Here is a 15,096-nt window from a genome sequence, read left to right as displayed (position 1 = left end):
AAATATCAGGCAAATTGGGCTTTGATCATCTACCATGATACCTCAGAGTCTGTATTATAGGTGTGAAGATTTAGTGGCACTGGGCCATACATCTAGTAAGTGAATCTCTTCACTGTTTTCTGCTCAAACAGAACAAACTAAATCAAATTGTTTTCTCCCTAAGAGCTCTAAGATTTTGGAAAGAATACAACTGATGTCCCCTGAAATCTATATTCTTGGTTGAAAAATCAAAAGAATACTGTTTCCATGCCTTACATGGTTGCTCTAGGTTACTTCCCTTAAGATATAACCAGGATGAGTTTAGAAAAGTAGTTTCTAATCAATATAGTAGAACTCTCCCCTTCTGTGAACTAGACACTATTTCTTTTAATGCAGCTTAAGATGGCAACAGATGGGATATGGCATTAAACACTGCCAGATGTTTCATGGTGTATATTCTGAGAGTCATCACTGCAACTCATGTAATTCTAAATGGAAGTGTAGATCACAGTTGCTATGTATCCTAACAGTTCTATTTTCATGCCAAATCATTGTCAATCATGGCACTTAACTGCCTGGTCTATATTGTAGGTCTGAGAAAATTACCTTTACTTTCTCTCATATTGATGATCTCTCATAGTGATCATTTCTTTTCTTTTTAAAGATTTTATTTATTTATTTGACAGACAGAGATCACAAGTAGGCAGAGAGGCAGGCAGAGAGTGAGAGGGGAAAGCAGGCTCCCTGCTGAGCAGAGAGCCCGATGTGGGGCTCGATCCCAGGACCCTGGGATCATGACCTGAGCTGAAGGCAGAGGCTTTAACCCGCTGAGCCACCCAGGCGCCCCAAATAGTGATCATTTCTTGCCTTATAACTTCTAAAATTATCTATTTTCCCTTGTACACGGGACCTTAGCTAGTACTATTTTTATATGAGCCAATGCCTTTTTCTAAATATGTTAACTAAAAGATGTCCTCTTTTAATTTTTTTCATTTAAATTCAAATTCAATTAATTAGCATACACTATATTATTAGTTTCAGAGGTAGGGCTCAGTAACTTATCAGTCTTATATAATACCCAGTGCTCATTATATCACAAGCCTTCCTTAATATCCATTGCCTAGTAACCCCATCCGCCAACCCCTCTCCCCTCCAGCAAACCTCAGTTTGCTTCCTATGATTAAGAGTCTCTGATGGTTTGTCTCCCTCTTTGCTTTCATCTTGTTTTATTTTTCCCTGACTTCCCCTATGATCCTCTGTTTTGTTTCTTAAATTCCACACATGAGTGAAATTATATGATAATTGTCTTTCTCTGATTGACTTATTTCTTTTGGCATTAATACCCTCTAGTTCCATTCATGTTATTGCAAATGACAAGATATCATTTTTGATAGCTGAGCAGTATTCCATTGTATATATATATCACATCTTCTTCTTAATGGGTGATGGTTATTAAGGAGGGCACTAGTTATGATAAACACTGGGTGTTATGTATAAGTGATGAATCACTAAATTTTATATCTGAAAAAAATAATAAAAGATGTCTTCTTAGGACAAATGCTTTTGAGAAAAATAGCCATATTCATTCTTCTAAACAACAATCTCTTTAGCTCTATCCAATATGAAAACATACGTGGGGAAAAATACTTAATTTACTTATTCTAAATTACCTTAATATCCAATTTGTTGGAAAAGCAAAAAGCCACCTTAAAATTACATTTTAGCTGTATTAACTATAAATCTGATAGTTTCAAAATGATGTCTGAAAATTTTCAGAGAGACTTTTATCAAGTTATTTATCATAAATTACTAAAAATGCTGGCAAAATGTATGCTTTATCTCCTAACTCCTTTCTACCCCTCTGCTATAAAGCAGGATGGTGATTGTCTTATTACAGTCAAAAGAATGCAGAGCACAAACATTATATGATTCTAATAACAACATAAAATAGTCTGAGTAACTTTTTTGGATAATATTATTTTCAAATCTTTATGTAATTGTACTCAGTACAAAATAGGAGATTCATTTTTCCTACAAGGTCAATTAAATATGCAATTAAATGTTATTCCCGCATGTCTTCCTCCCATGGCTGTCAGTGCAAATTCTCCAGGGTACCGATTTGTACATTGTACAGAATCATTCATGTGAACTGTATTCCAAATGGCTTTAAAATATTAAAAGTTCCGTTTTACAATTTCTTTTGCTCAGTGATCAGTGTGGTGAATCTTCTTTATCTTGATAAAGGTCATAATTTTTTTTATTCTTCAACGTACCTGATTTTGTGGGTTGTAGCAGGAAGAAAGAGTGAAGAGGAGAGAGCAGGTCATGAAAAGAGAGCACAATCAACATCAAGAAAGAGATGATATTTAAGTAGAATTAAATAAAATTCCCCTCATTCTGGGTATTTCTTTCTACCCTTTGTAGATGGCCATTATTCATGACACAACAAAAATGTAAAGAACGGAACCTAAAAATAATCAAATTTTGTCTTTATAATTTCAAACTTCTGTTCAGAGGAATAGGAATGATTTTTATTCAGAGTCAATATATTTAGGAGAAGTTTTGATCAGTAGAAAAAAACTTAAGTTTCCCTACTACCTTTCCATCTTCCCAAAGAGGATAATCCTTTTGCACTGCTGGTGGGAATGCAAACCAGTGCAGCCACTCTGGAAAACAGTATGTGGAGATTCCTCAAAAAGTTAAAAAGAGAGCTACCCTACAACCCAGCAATTGCACTACTAGGTATTTATCCAAAGGATACAAACATAGTGATTCAAAGGGGCACATACACCCCAATGTTTATAGCAGCACTATCCACAATAGCCAAAATATGGAAAGAGCCCAAGTGTTCATCAATTAATGAATGGATAAAGAAAATGTGAGAATATACATGTATACACATATGTATGTATATGTATATATATATATGCGCAATAGAATATTACTCAGTGAATGTGTATATATGATGGAATATTATTCAGCCATAAAAAAGAAGGAAATTCTACCAGTTGTGGCAATATGAATGAACCTGTAGTACTTATGCTAAATGAAATAAAGTAGACATGGGAAGACAAACACTGTATGTACTCACTCATATAAGGAATCTAAACAAAACAAAACAAAAGTCAAACTCATAGAAAGAGTAGAATGGTGGTCACCAGAGTCTAGGTAGTGGAGAAAAATGGGAAATGCTGGTCAAAGAAAGGGTCAAACTTTAAGTGATAAGGTAAATAAGTTCTCATGCTTACATACACTAAAATTGGAATGCTATAGAGGAGATTATCATGGCCCCTCTGCAAGAATGACATGCAAATTCATGAAGCGTTCTATATTTTTCCACTTTCTTACAGCACACACAAAAACACATTCAAAATGGATGAAAGACCTACATGTGAGACAGGAAACCATCAAAATCCTAAAGGAGAACACAGGCAGCAACCTTTTTGACCTCAACAGTAGCAACTTCTTACTAGACACATTTCTGGAGGCCAGGGAAACAAAAGCAAACATGAACTATTGGGACTTCACCAAGATAAAAAGTTTCTGCACATTGAAGGAAACACTCAACAAAACTAAGAGGCAACCTATGAAATGAGAGAAGATATTTGCAAATGACATATCTGAAAATAGGTTAGTATCTAAAATCTATAAAGAACTTATCAAACTCAACACCCAAAAAACTAATAATCCAGTTAAGAAACAGGCAGAAGACATGAATAGAAATTTTTCCAAAGAAGACACCCACATGCTAATGGACACAAATAGATACTCAACATCACTCATCATCAGGAGAATGCAAATCAAAACTACAATGAGATATCAACTCTCACCTGTGAGAATGGTGAAAATTAACAACACAGGAAACAACGGATTTTGGTAAGGATGCAAAAAAGGGGGAACCCTCTTACACTGTTGGTGGGAATGCAACCTGGTGCATCCACTCTGGAAAACAGTATGGAGGTTTCTCAAAAAAGTTAAAAATAGGGGCACCTGGGTGGCTCAGTGGGTTAAAGCTTCTGCCTTTGGCTCAGGTCATGATCCCAGGGTCCTGGGATTGAGCCCCGCATCAGGCTCTTAGCTCAGCAGAGAGCCTGCTTCCTCCTCTCTCCGCCTGTTTCTCTGCCTACTTGTGATCTCTGTTTGTCAAATAAATAAATAAAATCTTAAAAAAAAAAAAAGAAGTTCAAAATAGAGCTACCCTACAACCCAGCAATTGCACTAATGGGTATTTACCCAAAGGATACAAAAATATTGATTCAAAGGGACACATGTACCCTGATATTTATCACAGCAGTATTCACAATAGGAATATTATGGGAACAACCCCAAGGTCCATTGATTGATGAATGGGTGAAGAAGAGGTGAATATGAATATATATATATATATATATATAGAGAGAGAGAGAGAGAGGGAGAGAGAGACATCCAGATATATACACACACATAATACTCATCCATCAGAAAGAATGAAATCTTGCCATTTATAACGATGTGGATGAGGTTAGAGTGTATTATGCTAAGAGAAGTAAGTCAGTCAGAAAGACAAATACCATATGATCTCACTTATATGTGAAATTTAAGAAATGAAACAGATGAAAACGGTGGAGGGGGAGGCAAACCATATAAGGGGCTCTTAGAACAAACTGAGGGTTGCTGGAGGGGTAGTGGGCAGGAGGATGGGTTGAATAGGTAATGGGTATTAAGGAGGACACTTAACTGTGATGAACACTGGGTGTTATTCATAAGTGATGAATCACTAATTCTACCCCTGAAACTATTACTACACTGTATGTTAATCAACTGGAATTTAAATAAAAACTTGAAACAAAACAAAAAATATAGGATGAATAAGTTACTGGGACCTAATGTACAACACAGTAACTATACTTAATCATAGTGTATAGTAGACTTGAAATTTGCTGAGAACAGATCCTAAGCACTCTCACAATGCATATACAGAAAAAGGTAACTATATAAGGTGACAGATACGTTAATTAACTTGATTGTGGTAATCATTTCATAATATATACATATATCAAATCATCACATTGTATACTTTAAGTATATACAATTTTATTCATCATAATACCTCAATAAATCTGGAGAAATATCAAATAAAGGTAAAAACAGGGGCACCCACATGGCACAGTGATTGAGCATCTGCCTTCAGCTCAGGTGATGATCTTGGGGGCCTGGGATCGAGCCCCACATGGGGCTCCCTGCTCAGTGGGAAGACTGTTTCTCCCTCTCCCCCTGCCACTTCTGTTCCCTCTCTCTCTCTGTCTCTCTCTCAGTAAATAAATAAAATCTTTTAAAAAAATAAAGGTAAAAATAATAAAATACAGTGATCAATGTAATAGAAATATATGAAAACCTAGATAATATAAAAATATTCTAGGGAAATATAAACTAGCAAGTGGCCCATCATGAAGAAAACCATAAAATTAAAGAAAGAGTAGTTAAATTTTTAGAACCACAAAGATATCAGACTTACTAAGCTTTTTTAAAAAAGTTAATTTCAACTGTGGGGGAAAAAAAACTGCTTCAATATATAGAACAGAAAATAGACAATTTCTCATTTTTTAAGCTTAGTAATGTCTGTGATCCCTAAGAAAGAAAAGCACAAAAACCCAAAAACATAGATTAATCACACTTAAAACACAGAACCGAAATTCAAACATAGTATCAGCAAATCATAGTCAATATTTCATTTTAATGACCTCATGACTAATGGTTTAATCTCAAAATTCAAGGACAGCAAAATTTAAGAAAATTCACCAACAAAGTTAATTCATGAAAATAATGTACCTAAATGAGAAAAAACATAACTAAATATAGGTCAATATACCATTGAATGATATCCAGCAATCATTCATGATTTTAAAAAAAAACTTGGCAAACAACTTTCATAAATATTTCTACCAAATATGTACAGCAAATATTTATACAGCATAGGATGCAAAGTCTAGGATAATTTACATTAAATTCAGAAATTTAAAAAGTCGTCTCTTATCAACACTACTAATCAACCTTATCCTAAAAGTTCTGGCCACTGCAAAAGATGAGAGAAAAAAATAAGTGGGGAATGAATGCAGAAGTTGGAAAATATTAAATAAAATATTTTCGGTGGTTATGATCATCTATATAATCAATCTAAGATAAGCAGCCGACAAACAGGTAGATCTAAGGAGGGAATTCAACAGTGGCTAAATACAAGATCAACATAGAAAACAAAACAAAACAAAACACCTAATAGCTACCCTGTATAGCAACAATGAATCATTAAAAAAAAAATTATTCAGGACTATGAAATTTGGAACGGACACATTTAGATGGATTTGAATGAAACCAAGAACCATGAACTTTAAAATTACCTTAAGTCACACTTGCCAAATGAAACCTCCATTCCTCTCTCCTATCTAAGGAAGTCAGCCCTTCCTCTGTTTAAATATATACGTATATATTTAAGGCGACTTCCGGGTGGGACTTCCTGCTTCGGTCCATTGGACCATGCTCAGTCATATTTGGTTCCGGTTCATCTGAGAAAGGCCACTGGAAGCACTAGGCAGAGACCGTTGCTCCGGCGGTTTGTTCTCTAACCGAACGGACGCCATTTTCAAGGTTGGGGCGTAACTTTCTGCTTTGTAGAAGCCGTGTTACCTCAGCTTTTTTTTTTTTTTTTTTTCCCCTCAGCTTTATTTTTATGTGGTGTCCCTTTGTGTGGAGATTTGGTGTCTGACCGTGGCGTGGACAATCTTTTGCCTCATTTTTTCTCACACCCTCTGAGGCGCGCCCTCTCAGGGCCTTGATACTGTAGCAATGGCGGAGGCTGGTGGACAGACCGCAACGGATCCCAACCGCAACATTGTAACCTTTGAGGATGTGTGCATATACTTCTCCCCAGAGGAGTGGGAGCTACTTGATGAAGCTCAGAAACGCCTATACTGTAAGGTGATACTGGAAAACTTTCTACTGGTGACCTCACTGGGACTTCCAATTTCCAGATATCATTTAATTCCCCAACTACTGTCAGTGAGAGAGCATGGGGTTCCTGCAAATGTAGCCATAGCTCCAGCAGGGGCAGGGAGAGTCAGGAGGAGCCACAGCCCTTGTCAAAGAGTAGAAAATGAAGGCGCATCTTCTGAGCAGGGTGTTTCTGTAAGAGAGTCACAGGGGAAAATTCTCAGCGTGGGTCCTTCCATCCAAAAGAGCCATCCTTGTAACACATGTGACCCAATCTTAAAAGACATTTTGCATCTGTCTGAGCAGCAGGTAACAACATCCCTTGGGCCTCACTCACATCCATGTGGGTCATGTGGAAGAACCTTCTGGGTCACTGTCAACACTGACCAGATCCCAAAGCAGGAGAGTGAAGAAGTTCCTAGGAGGAAAAAAGACCAAGATTCCTTTGTGAAGAGCTACAGAAGCTACAAGTCAGAGAATGCCTTCACTTGCAAAGAGGATGAGAAGGACTTCGTGGCCAGCTCAAGACTTGTCCAGCACCACGCCACTACAGATGAGAAGCCATGCGACAGCATCCAGTGTGAGGAAGCCCTTCACACTGGACAAAAAGATTACAAGTGCAGTGAATGTGGGAAAGCTTTTAGCACCAGAGGCAAATGTGTTAGGCACCAGAAAATCCACTCTGGAGAAAAGCCTTATGAGTGCAACGACTGTGGGAAATCTTTTGCCTGCAACTCCAACCTCCAAATACACCAGAGAGCTCACATGGGATCAAGGTCTAATGAGTGTGCTGAGTGTGGGAAATCTTTTGTCAGAAAATCTCATCTTATTCAGCACCAGAGAATACACGGCGGAGCAAAACCTTATGAGTGCAGTGAATGTGGGAAAGCCTTTGGCCGCAAAGACACACTTACTCAGCACCAAAAAATTCACAGTGGAGAAAGGCCTTTTATGTGCAGCCGATGTGGGAAAGCCTTTCTCCGCAAAGATGCGCTTACTGAGCACCAGAAAAGCCACACTGGAGAGAGGTCTTACGAGTGTGATAGATGTGGGAAATTCTTTAGCCACAGTTCCTACGTTAAAATACATAAGAGAATTCACAGTGGAGCGAAACCTTATGTGTGCGGTGAATGTCGGAAAGCCTATGTCAGTCACTCCCAGCTTCTTCAACACATGAAAGTTCACACCACAGCAAGGCTTATGGATCAAGTGAATGTGGGTAACTCTCTGGTGACAAAGCCAACCTCATCATGCACCGGAGACATAACACCAGAGCAAAGCCGTATGTGTTCAGCAAACGTGGGAGGGCCTACAGAAGGCCCTCCCACCAGGCTTGGCACATAAAAGTTCATATCAAAGAAAGGCTTCCTATGTGTGTAAGTTTTGCTGATCCTTTAGCTACATCTTTTAAGTTCATTTAGCACCAGGAACTTCACACCAAAGGGAGGCCTTAATAGAGCAGGGAATGCGCTTTCTCCTTGCTCAACATAATATGACTCATAAAAGAGAAAAGCTCCGAAAGTAGCCTTTCAGATGGGGTCAACATCCCGAAGTTGAACTTCGTACATCCAGACATCCATGCTGGGGAGGCATCTACAAGTGCCAGGTATGTGGGAAAGCTTCAGGACCTCCTTTTACATTTTCTGAACTCCCCAGGACCTTCACCTGGCCTGAGCTATTCCATTGTCTGTGTCTGTTGCAGAGACCACTGCACCTCTGTCAGTGGTCAGGGCCCCACACCATGTGGCTGTCACGCCAGTGTACTCAGGCAAGGCACACCTCCACCCTCCCTCCTATATCCTGGAGGGAATCATGAGGGATATGAACCCATTAGGGATCCTCACTTCCTACCTGCAGATGGTTTTGGTGTGGATATGACCCAGCACCTGCCAAAAAGATCTGAGCTGGAATCTGCTGCAGTTTTCCAGAGGTTTTTGTATTCTGTGGGCAGTACTGACTCTACATGAGATAGCTGAGATGGATTTCTCCAGCCTCCAAATCACCCAGCCTTGGAACTGCCTGTCCCACCCTGATCTGCTTTGTGCCCTGAAGAAAGCCTTATTTTAAAGCCCTTGTTATGTTCACTGTGCGGGTTGGTTGAGAAAAGAAATGGGCTTTTGAGCTCGTTTCTTCCCTTCACACCTGTATCCACGGGTGTTGAGTGTTTTCCACAGTCAGGAACAAAACTAGGACTGTGGGCTAAATAGAGTGTGCTGTCCAGTTCGGTAGGCACTAGCCACAAATGACTAGTGATCCCCTGAAATGTGGCTGGTGAGAGCTGAGATATGCTGTATGTATAAAATGCGCACTCAATTTCTAAAACATAGTATGAGAAAGAGAGAGAGAGGGTGAGATAGAATGTAGAACATCTCCTTATAATCTTTATTCGACTACATATTAAATTGATAATATTTGGGGTATATTGGGCTAAATATGTTATTAAAATTTTTAAATAGAGAGAGAGAGAGATGAGCTTTGCCAACATGAAGAGAAGAGCACTTTTTGTGGCAGCCCCAAATTTTATGTGCATCACAGAAAATGGCAGGATGGCAAAGAACAGCTCTCATTTAATTTGGCCTAATTGGCAATGCAACTCCAACCTCCTTTCCTAAACCTTCTTAGGAAAAATGATTCAGCCTTGTGGGACAGATCTTATGACCTAGATGTCAGGATCTCCTACGAGGCCTAAGCTCACCTTGATAAAGGGGTGAGTGATAAGACAATCTCCATGTGTTCTGGGAAGAGCAGAACTTAAGTCCATTTTTCCTAGGGGTTGTCACACATTCCCCAACACTGTTGAGCTCTAGCTATCTGCTGAGATGTACCCAGAAGTTATCAGCCTCTGTGAAGTCCAAAATTTGGGAGGCAGATAAGACATTCAGAGGCTAAGTAGGAAACACAATTGATATATATCTTGTTCTGATGCATAGAATGTTGTCATTTTTCCAGCAATTCGACTTTATTAAGGGTAAAGATACTAGTTTTTTTTTCTACTTTACAAAATTTTAAGCATTAGCACTTAGTAAGGCTGACTCTGGTAAAGATTGTTTTATTTAGATATTCTAATGTTAACTTGATTATAACTTATTTAGAGAACTCTTTCAAAACTTGATAGTTAAAATATACCTTTAAGATTAAAAAAAAAACACAATATAGAAATAGTACAGAAACCTTGATTAATTAGGGAGTGGTGGAGATTGTGGCAAACTAGAGGTTATGTGTCTGCTCTGAAGGGCAGACGTAAATTTCATGTTAAAGGTTAAAGGTGTGGCTCTGGGTTAAAGGTGTTCAGAAATTCTTAGAACCTACAGACCTCTTTATCTCCTGTGGCAGAGGTCAGTATCAGAGCAAACCATCAAAAGGTTTTCTAGATTCCTATACTGCCTTGTGCTGTTGACCTTAGGCCATCACTGCACAGGCAGGTACCCCAGAGCAGGGAAGAGAGAGACTGCAGTCTCAGATAGGTCTTGTGATCCAGCCAGTGTTTGGGTGAACATGGTATTAATTGTTCTCTAGTTTTTATTGCCACTGAGGCAGGGCTGACCCTACCAAGATATGAGAAGTATGAAATAATTGAAAGAATATAGGGTTGGTTGATTTCCCAAAAGAGATGGGAGATCCATATTTTTATATGGTAGCATTATATCTCTTAATAGCTTTATTAGCATATAAGTGGAATATAATAAGTTGCACATATTTAAGTTGTACTGTTTGATGAATTTTGACATATGTAGACATCTGTGATACCATCACCATAAGTAAAGTAATGAGCATATCATTGGCCCTCAAAGTTTTTTCATGTCGCTTCATAATCTATTCCTCTTGCCCTTCGGTAACCCCTCATTCTTATTCAACCATTTATTTGTTTTATTTCACAGTACTTTAATTTGTGCATTCTGGTATTTTACAAAATATATAGTATATAATAATACATAATAAATAATAAAGCCAGTATAGCCTTTTTTTAAACCTTCTTTCAGTAAACATAATTGCTCAGAGATAAATTATTTCTTTCTGTTGCTAAGTACTATTTCACTGTGTATGGATGTAATATGGATATAATACAGTTATTCACCTATCAATTGTTGGTGGCCATTTGTTTCCAGATTCTAACTATTAAAAATAAAGCTTATTTGAAGGAAAAAAAGAGAATCTTTAATGAATTTACAGAGGCAGTTGCCTTGCAAAAGAAAGGCAACTCTTCAAAAACAAACCCCTCCACTCACATTGTCTCTCCATTGCCCTTGAGGAGTCAGATTCTAGCATGGTCTCAGGAAGGATTTCAAGATCTGGGAAGGAGATAGCACTTACATCCAATGTCATTGCAAACTGTTGCTAATTTGTGTAAGCAAAAAATCAAGAAGTATTGTGGGAATGGATATTAAGTTTGCTAGACCAAGGAGAATAGAACACAAGGTTAAACTAGGTAACATTGATCAAAATAGGTAAACTTGGACCACCTGTGTGGCTCAGTTGGTTGAGCATCCAACTCTTGATTTGGCTTGGATCATGATCTCAGGGTCTTGGGGATCCAGCTCCGAACAGCACTGGGCTCCACACTTAGTGGGGAATCTGCTTCTCTCTCTCTCTCCCTTTATCCACCCCCCATTCTTCTCTCTAAAATAAATAAATAAATCTTTCAAAAATGATAGGTAAGCTTACCTGAGATTTGGCCTTCATGGACGAAGTGAAGCAGATGCAAGCAGATGTAACAGTTTGCTAAAGCCTGGCCTGAATGGTGGCCTACATGAAAGAGTTAAAATGCCCCAGAATTTCCCCAGGACAATTTTCCTGTATCTCAGAGATATGACTCCTGGGCAAATTACATCTCCAAGTTTTTGGTTCTCTGGTTTCCATGTAGGTTTAGCCAGTGGGAGGCACTTAAGGGAGATTGGAGGGCAGAAGGTAAGGAGGATTCAGGTTTCTTCTCCCTCTGTGCAGCAGCTGGCCTCTCTGGCAATATCTGCGTCTCCTATTCTTCCAAACAGTCTGACCATGGTTCCCACATTTAGCAGGCGATCTTGAGCGCTGGACACCATCAACACCACCCTAGGTTTGTCGCTCTATCCCAGGGGTGGTAATTGTTTCCTGCCGATACTCATGTCCGTGTTGCTCCACCTCCCCTCATTTTGGGGTTCCCAACACATCGATCAACTAAGTGGCCAATTTCTTGGCTTAAACTCCTTCTATTTAAATACTTCACTAAGCTATTTTTTGGTCAAGTCCTATTTTTCTCTAGTTACATGCTAAGTAGTGAATGAGTATGCTGAAAGAATAGGAAAAAGGTGTGAGTGAGAAATGTGAGAGCTAAACATTTTTTAGTCAAGGTTTCTGTAGAAATCAGATAGCTTATTCAAAAGGTAGTTGAAGAAACTGTAATGAAAGGGTGATTTATAGAGTTGAGAGGAAGATTAAAGAACTCAGTTGAATGGCGATGCAGCCAGAGATGAACAAGAGTATGAAGCTCTTCCCAGCCTCACAAGAGAAGGCAAGAGAGAGAGCAGCGTTCCTGGAACTGACAAGATCTGTAACTATGGGAAAGGGTTCCCCAACAGGAGTTGTGGCTATAAGTAGGGCAACATGGCCACTATTAAACTGTAAACTGGCAAGGAAGGATCATCCAGAAATGGGAATAGACACCTGACCTCTCTCACTCCTGACCTTAGATCCTGTTCCAATAGCTGTTCTGTCATTGACAAAATGCAATTAGAAGCCAAAGCTCAAGGGGGCTCTGGCGATCCAGTCCACAGGGGTCATCCTGTCAGCACACAGAACAGAGAAGAGAGAGACAGAGTCTGGATCCAGAAAAACAAATTGAGATGGAGTAGCATAACCAACCAATGAACTGAAAGCTGAGGGTGCTTGCTAAAACCAATAAATCGAAAAAGAGCCATAATAGTCTGTGTCAAGGGAAAAACACAGTTTCCTCACACACAGCATTTCTGACACTGGATATATAGGTTTCTTTTCCCACACAGACTGACTCTCTAACACCAACCAAATGTCCTGTGAGTCAACTCAATAAGGACTCTAACTGGAGTTAGCAGAGACACCACCTGTTAAGGGCTTAGTCCCATAAACTGCTCCCTACTTCAGATGCTAATTGTGCATAGTAGGTCCACAGGGTACTCAACGTCTGTCTGACTTGGCTTCAAATCAGAGGTTCCCATGACCCCGTCCTCAGGTTTGATAGTTTGCTGTAAGGGCTCACAGAACCCAGGAAAACAGTTTACTTACCACAGTTTATCACAAAGAACATTTTAAAGGATACAAATGAATAGTCAGATGAAGAGAAACACAAGGCAAGGTCGAGAAGGGTCCCAAGCATAGGGGACCCTTTCTGTCATTGTGGAGTTGGGGTGTGGCACCGTCCTAGCATGTAGAAGTGTTCACCAATCTGAATGTACCTCAAGCCCCATACTTTTGGGATTCTTACAGAAGCCTCACCATGTAGGCATGATCCAATCATTAACTCAATCTCCATCCTCTTTCTCCTTCTGTGGATAGGGAGTAGCACTGAAAGTTCCAAGTTTCTAACCCAGGGCTCAGTCTTTCTGGCTTGCCAGTCCCCATCCTCAAGCTATCCAGGAGCCACCAAGAATTGCCTCATTGGAACAAAAGAATACTCCTATCACCCAGGACATTCCAAGGGATTTGGATGTTCTGTGTCAGGAACTGGAGTTAAAGACCAAGTATTAAAAGAGGCTCCTAGTGCTCTTTCCAGGAAATTTCAAGGGCTGTAGGAGCTCTATGCCCAGAAACAGGGGCAGAGACCAATACATATATTTTATATTACATCACAGTATATTATATATAAAAATAGTATAGCTAAAAGAGTTGAAAATGATCACTACTGAAAGTAAGATGCAAACAGTTTTTTTTAAATAAATCATAATGAAATATTTGAATATTTAAACTGTGTGTGTGTATACATACTGTTTTGTGTGCTGGTCTCAGCTAATCAACAACTGATATTGTGGCTGGACAGGTCCTTATGGTTATTACGATTGCAAGCTGCCCTTCAGCAATAACTACCAGGAAACTCTGAAAAAGGAAAAAAGGTTTATTACCTACAGATCCTGGAAATTACATGGCACACCCAGGGCCACATAGCAAGGTCACAGGTAGTGAGAGAGCACAGGCCTGGGGTTCTGCATTTTGGGGGGTCAAGGATGGGAGCCTAAGGTTTCACAAGCTCACTTTTAATTGGTGAATTTAAAAAAATGCAAGTGGGGAGCCCTTGGGTGGCTCAATCAGTTAAGCGCCCAACCCCTCATTTCAGTTAGGGTCATGATCTCAGGGTTATGAGATCAAGCCCCATACAGGCTCGGAGCTGGGTGTGGAGCCTGTTTGAGATTCTCTCTCTCCCTCTGTCTCTGTGCCCCCACAAATCCCTCCCCCACCTCGGGTTGCCACACATCATGCACGTGCTCCGTCTCTTTCTCTCATCTCACACACACACACACACACACACACACTCAAGTGGGGGAATTTAAAGCAAGTGGCCCAAACCAAGATCTCTAAAACAAGGGAGTTGCATGGGTGGCCTGGCTCCTTATCTGATCCTATGACTGGCAATGTGTTTATTCAAGATAAGTGTGGTCGAAACTGAGGCCTCTGCAACCAAAGCTTAAGCCAGGCACTTGCATTACAAAAAAGGGACAACCAACGGTCAGGGTTTATGCTTACAAACATATACACAAATCATATATGTATTCTTAGGAGAAAAGTGCTGTATTCCGTTTTGGCTGGGACAGTCCCAGTTTGCCTTGTTGCTGCCATGTGATGGTTCACAGTGCTCTCCTCTACCTTCTGTGGTAGGCTGACTGATGATAACCCCTCTCCACGGCAGCCTCATCATACTACCCAGAACCTGTAAATGCTACCTTAGATAGCGAGGGGAAAAAAGATCTTTGCTTACGTAGTTAAGGTAAGGATTTTGAGATGGGGAGCCTATCCTGATTTATCCAGGTGAGCCCTCAATGGGATCCCATGTACCTTTATGAGACAGGCACAGAGAAAAATAGGACAAACCCACAGGAGGAGAAGGTGATACCACCATGGAGGCAGAGAGGGGAGTGAGGTGGTCACACAAGGAATGTTGACAGCCACCAGAAGCTGGAAGAGGCGAGGAACAGATTCTCCCATTCAAGA

At 39.8% G+C, this 15,096-nt stretch overlaps 1 protein-coding gene and 1 non-coding gene across 2 annotated transcripts; both read left to right on the top strand.

The window, feature by feature from the left end:
• The first annotated feature begins 3,209 nt into the window (after positions 1-3,209).
• On the top strand, positions 3,210-3,315 carry LOC131822349 (U6 spliceosomal RNA). Its single transcript, XR_009350224.1, has one exon. It is a non-coding gene; the product is annotated as a U6 spliceosomal RNA (small nuclear RNA).
• Positions 3,316-6,615: 3,300 nt separating this feature from the next.
• LOC131821893 (zinc finger protein OZF-like) lies at positions 6,616-8,354 on the top strand. The gene has a single exon (XM_059158242.1). The coding sequence runs from the start codon at positions 6,799-6,801 to the stop codon at positions 8,284-8,286; it is 1,488 nt and encodes a 495-aa protein (XP_059014225.1). The 5' UTR covers positions 6,616-6,798; the 3' UTR covers positions 8,287-8,354.
• The last annotated feature ends 6,742 nt before the right edge of the window (positions 8,355-15,096 follow it).

Source organism: Mustela lutreola, chromosome X (genome assembly GCF_030435805.1).
Source record: "Mustela lutreola isolate mMusLut2 chromosome X, mMusLut2.pri, whole genome shotgun sequence".
In the NCBI taxonomy this organism is placed as follows: domain Eukaryota; kingdom Metazoa; phylum Chordata; class Mammalia; order Carnivora; family Mustelidae; genus Mustela; species Mustela lutreola.
Note: the sequence above shows the minus strand (reverse complement) of the source record. Positions and strands in the feature narration are given on the sequence as shown.

Excerpts from the sequence above, each read along its gene's own strand:
- LOC131821893 (XM_059158242.1), top strand. The coding sequence starts at position 6,799 with ATGGCGGAGGCTGGTGGACAGACCGCAACGGATCCCAACCGCAACATT.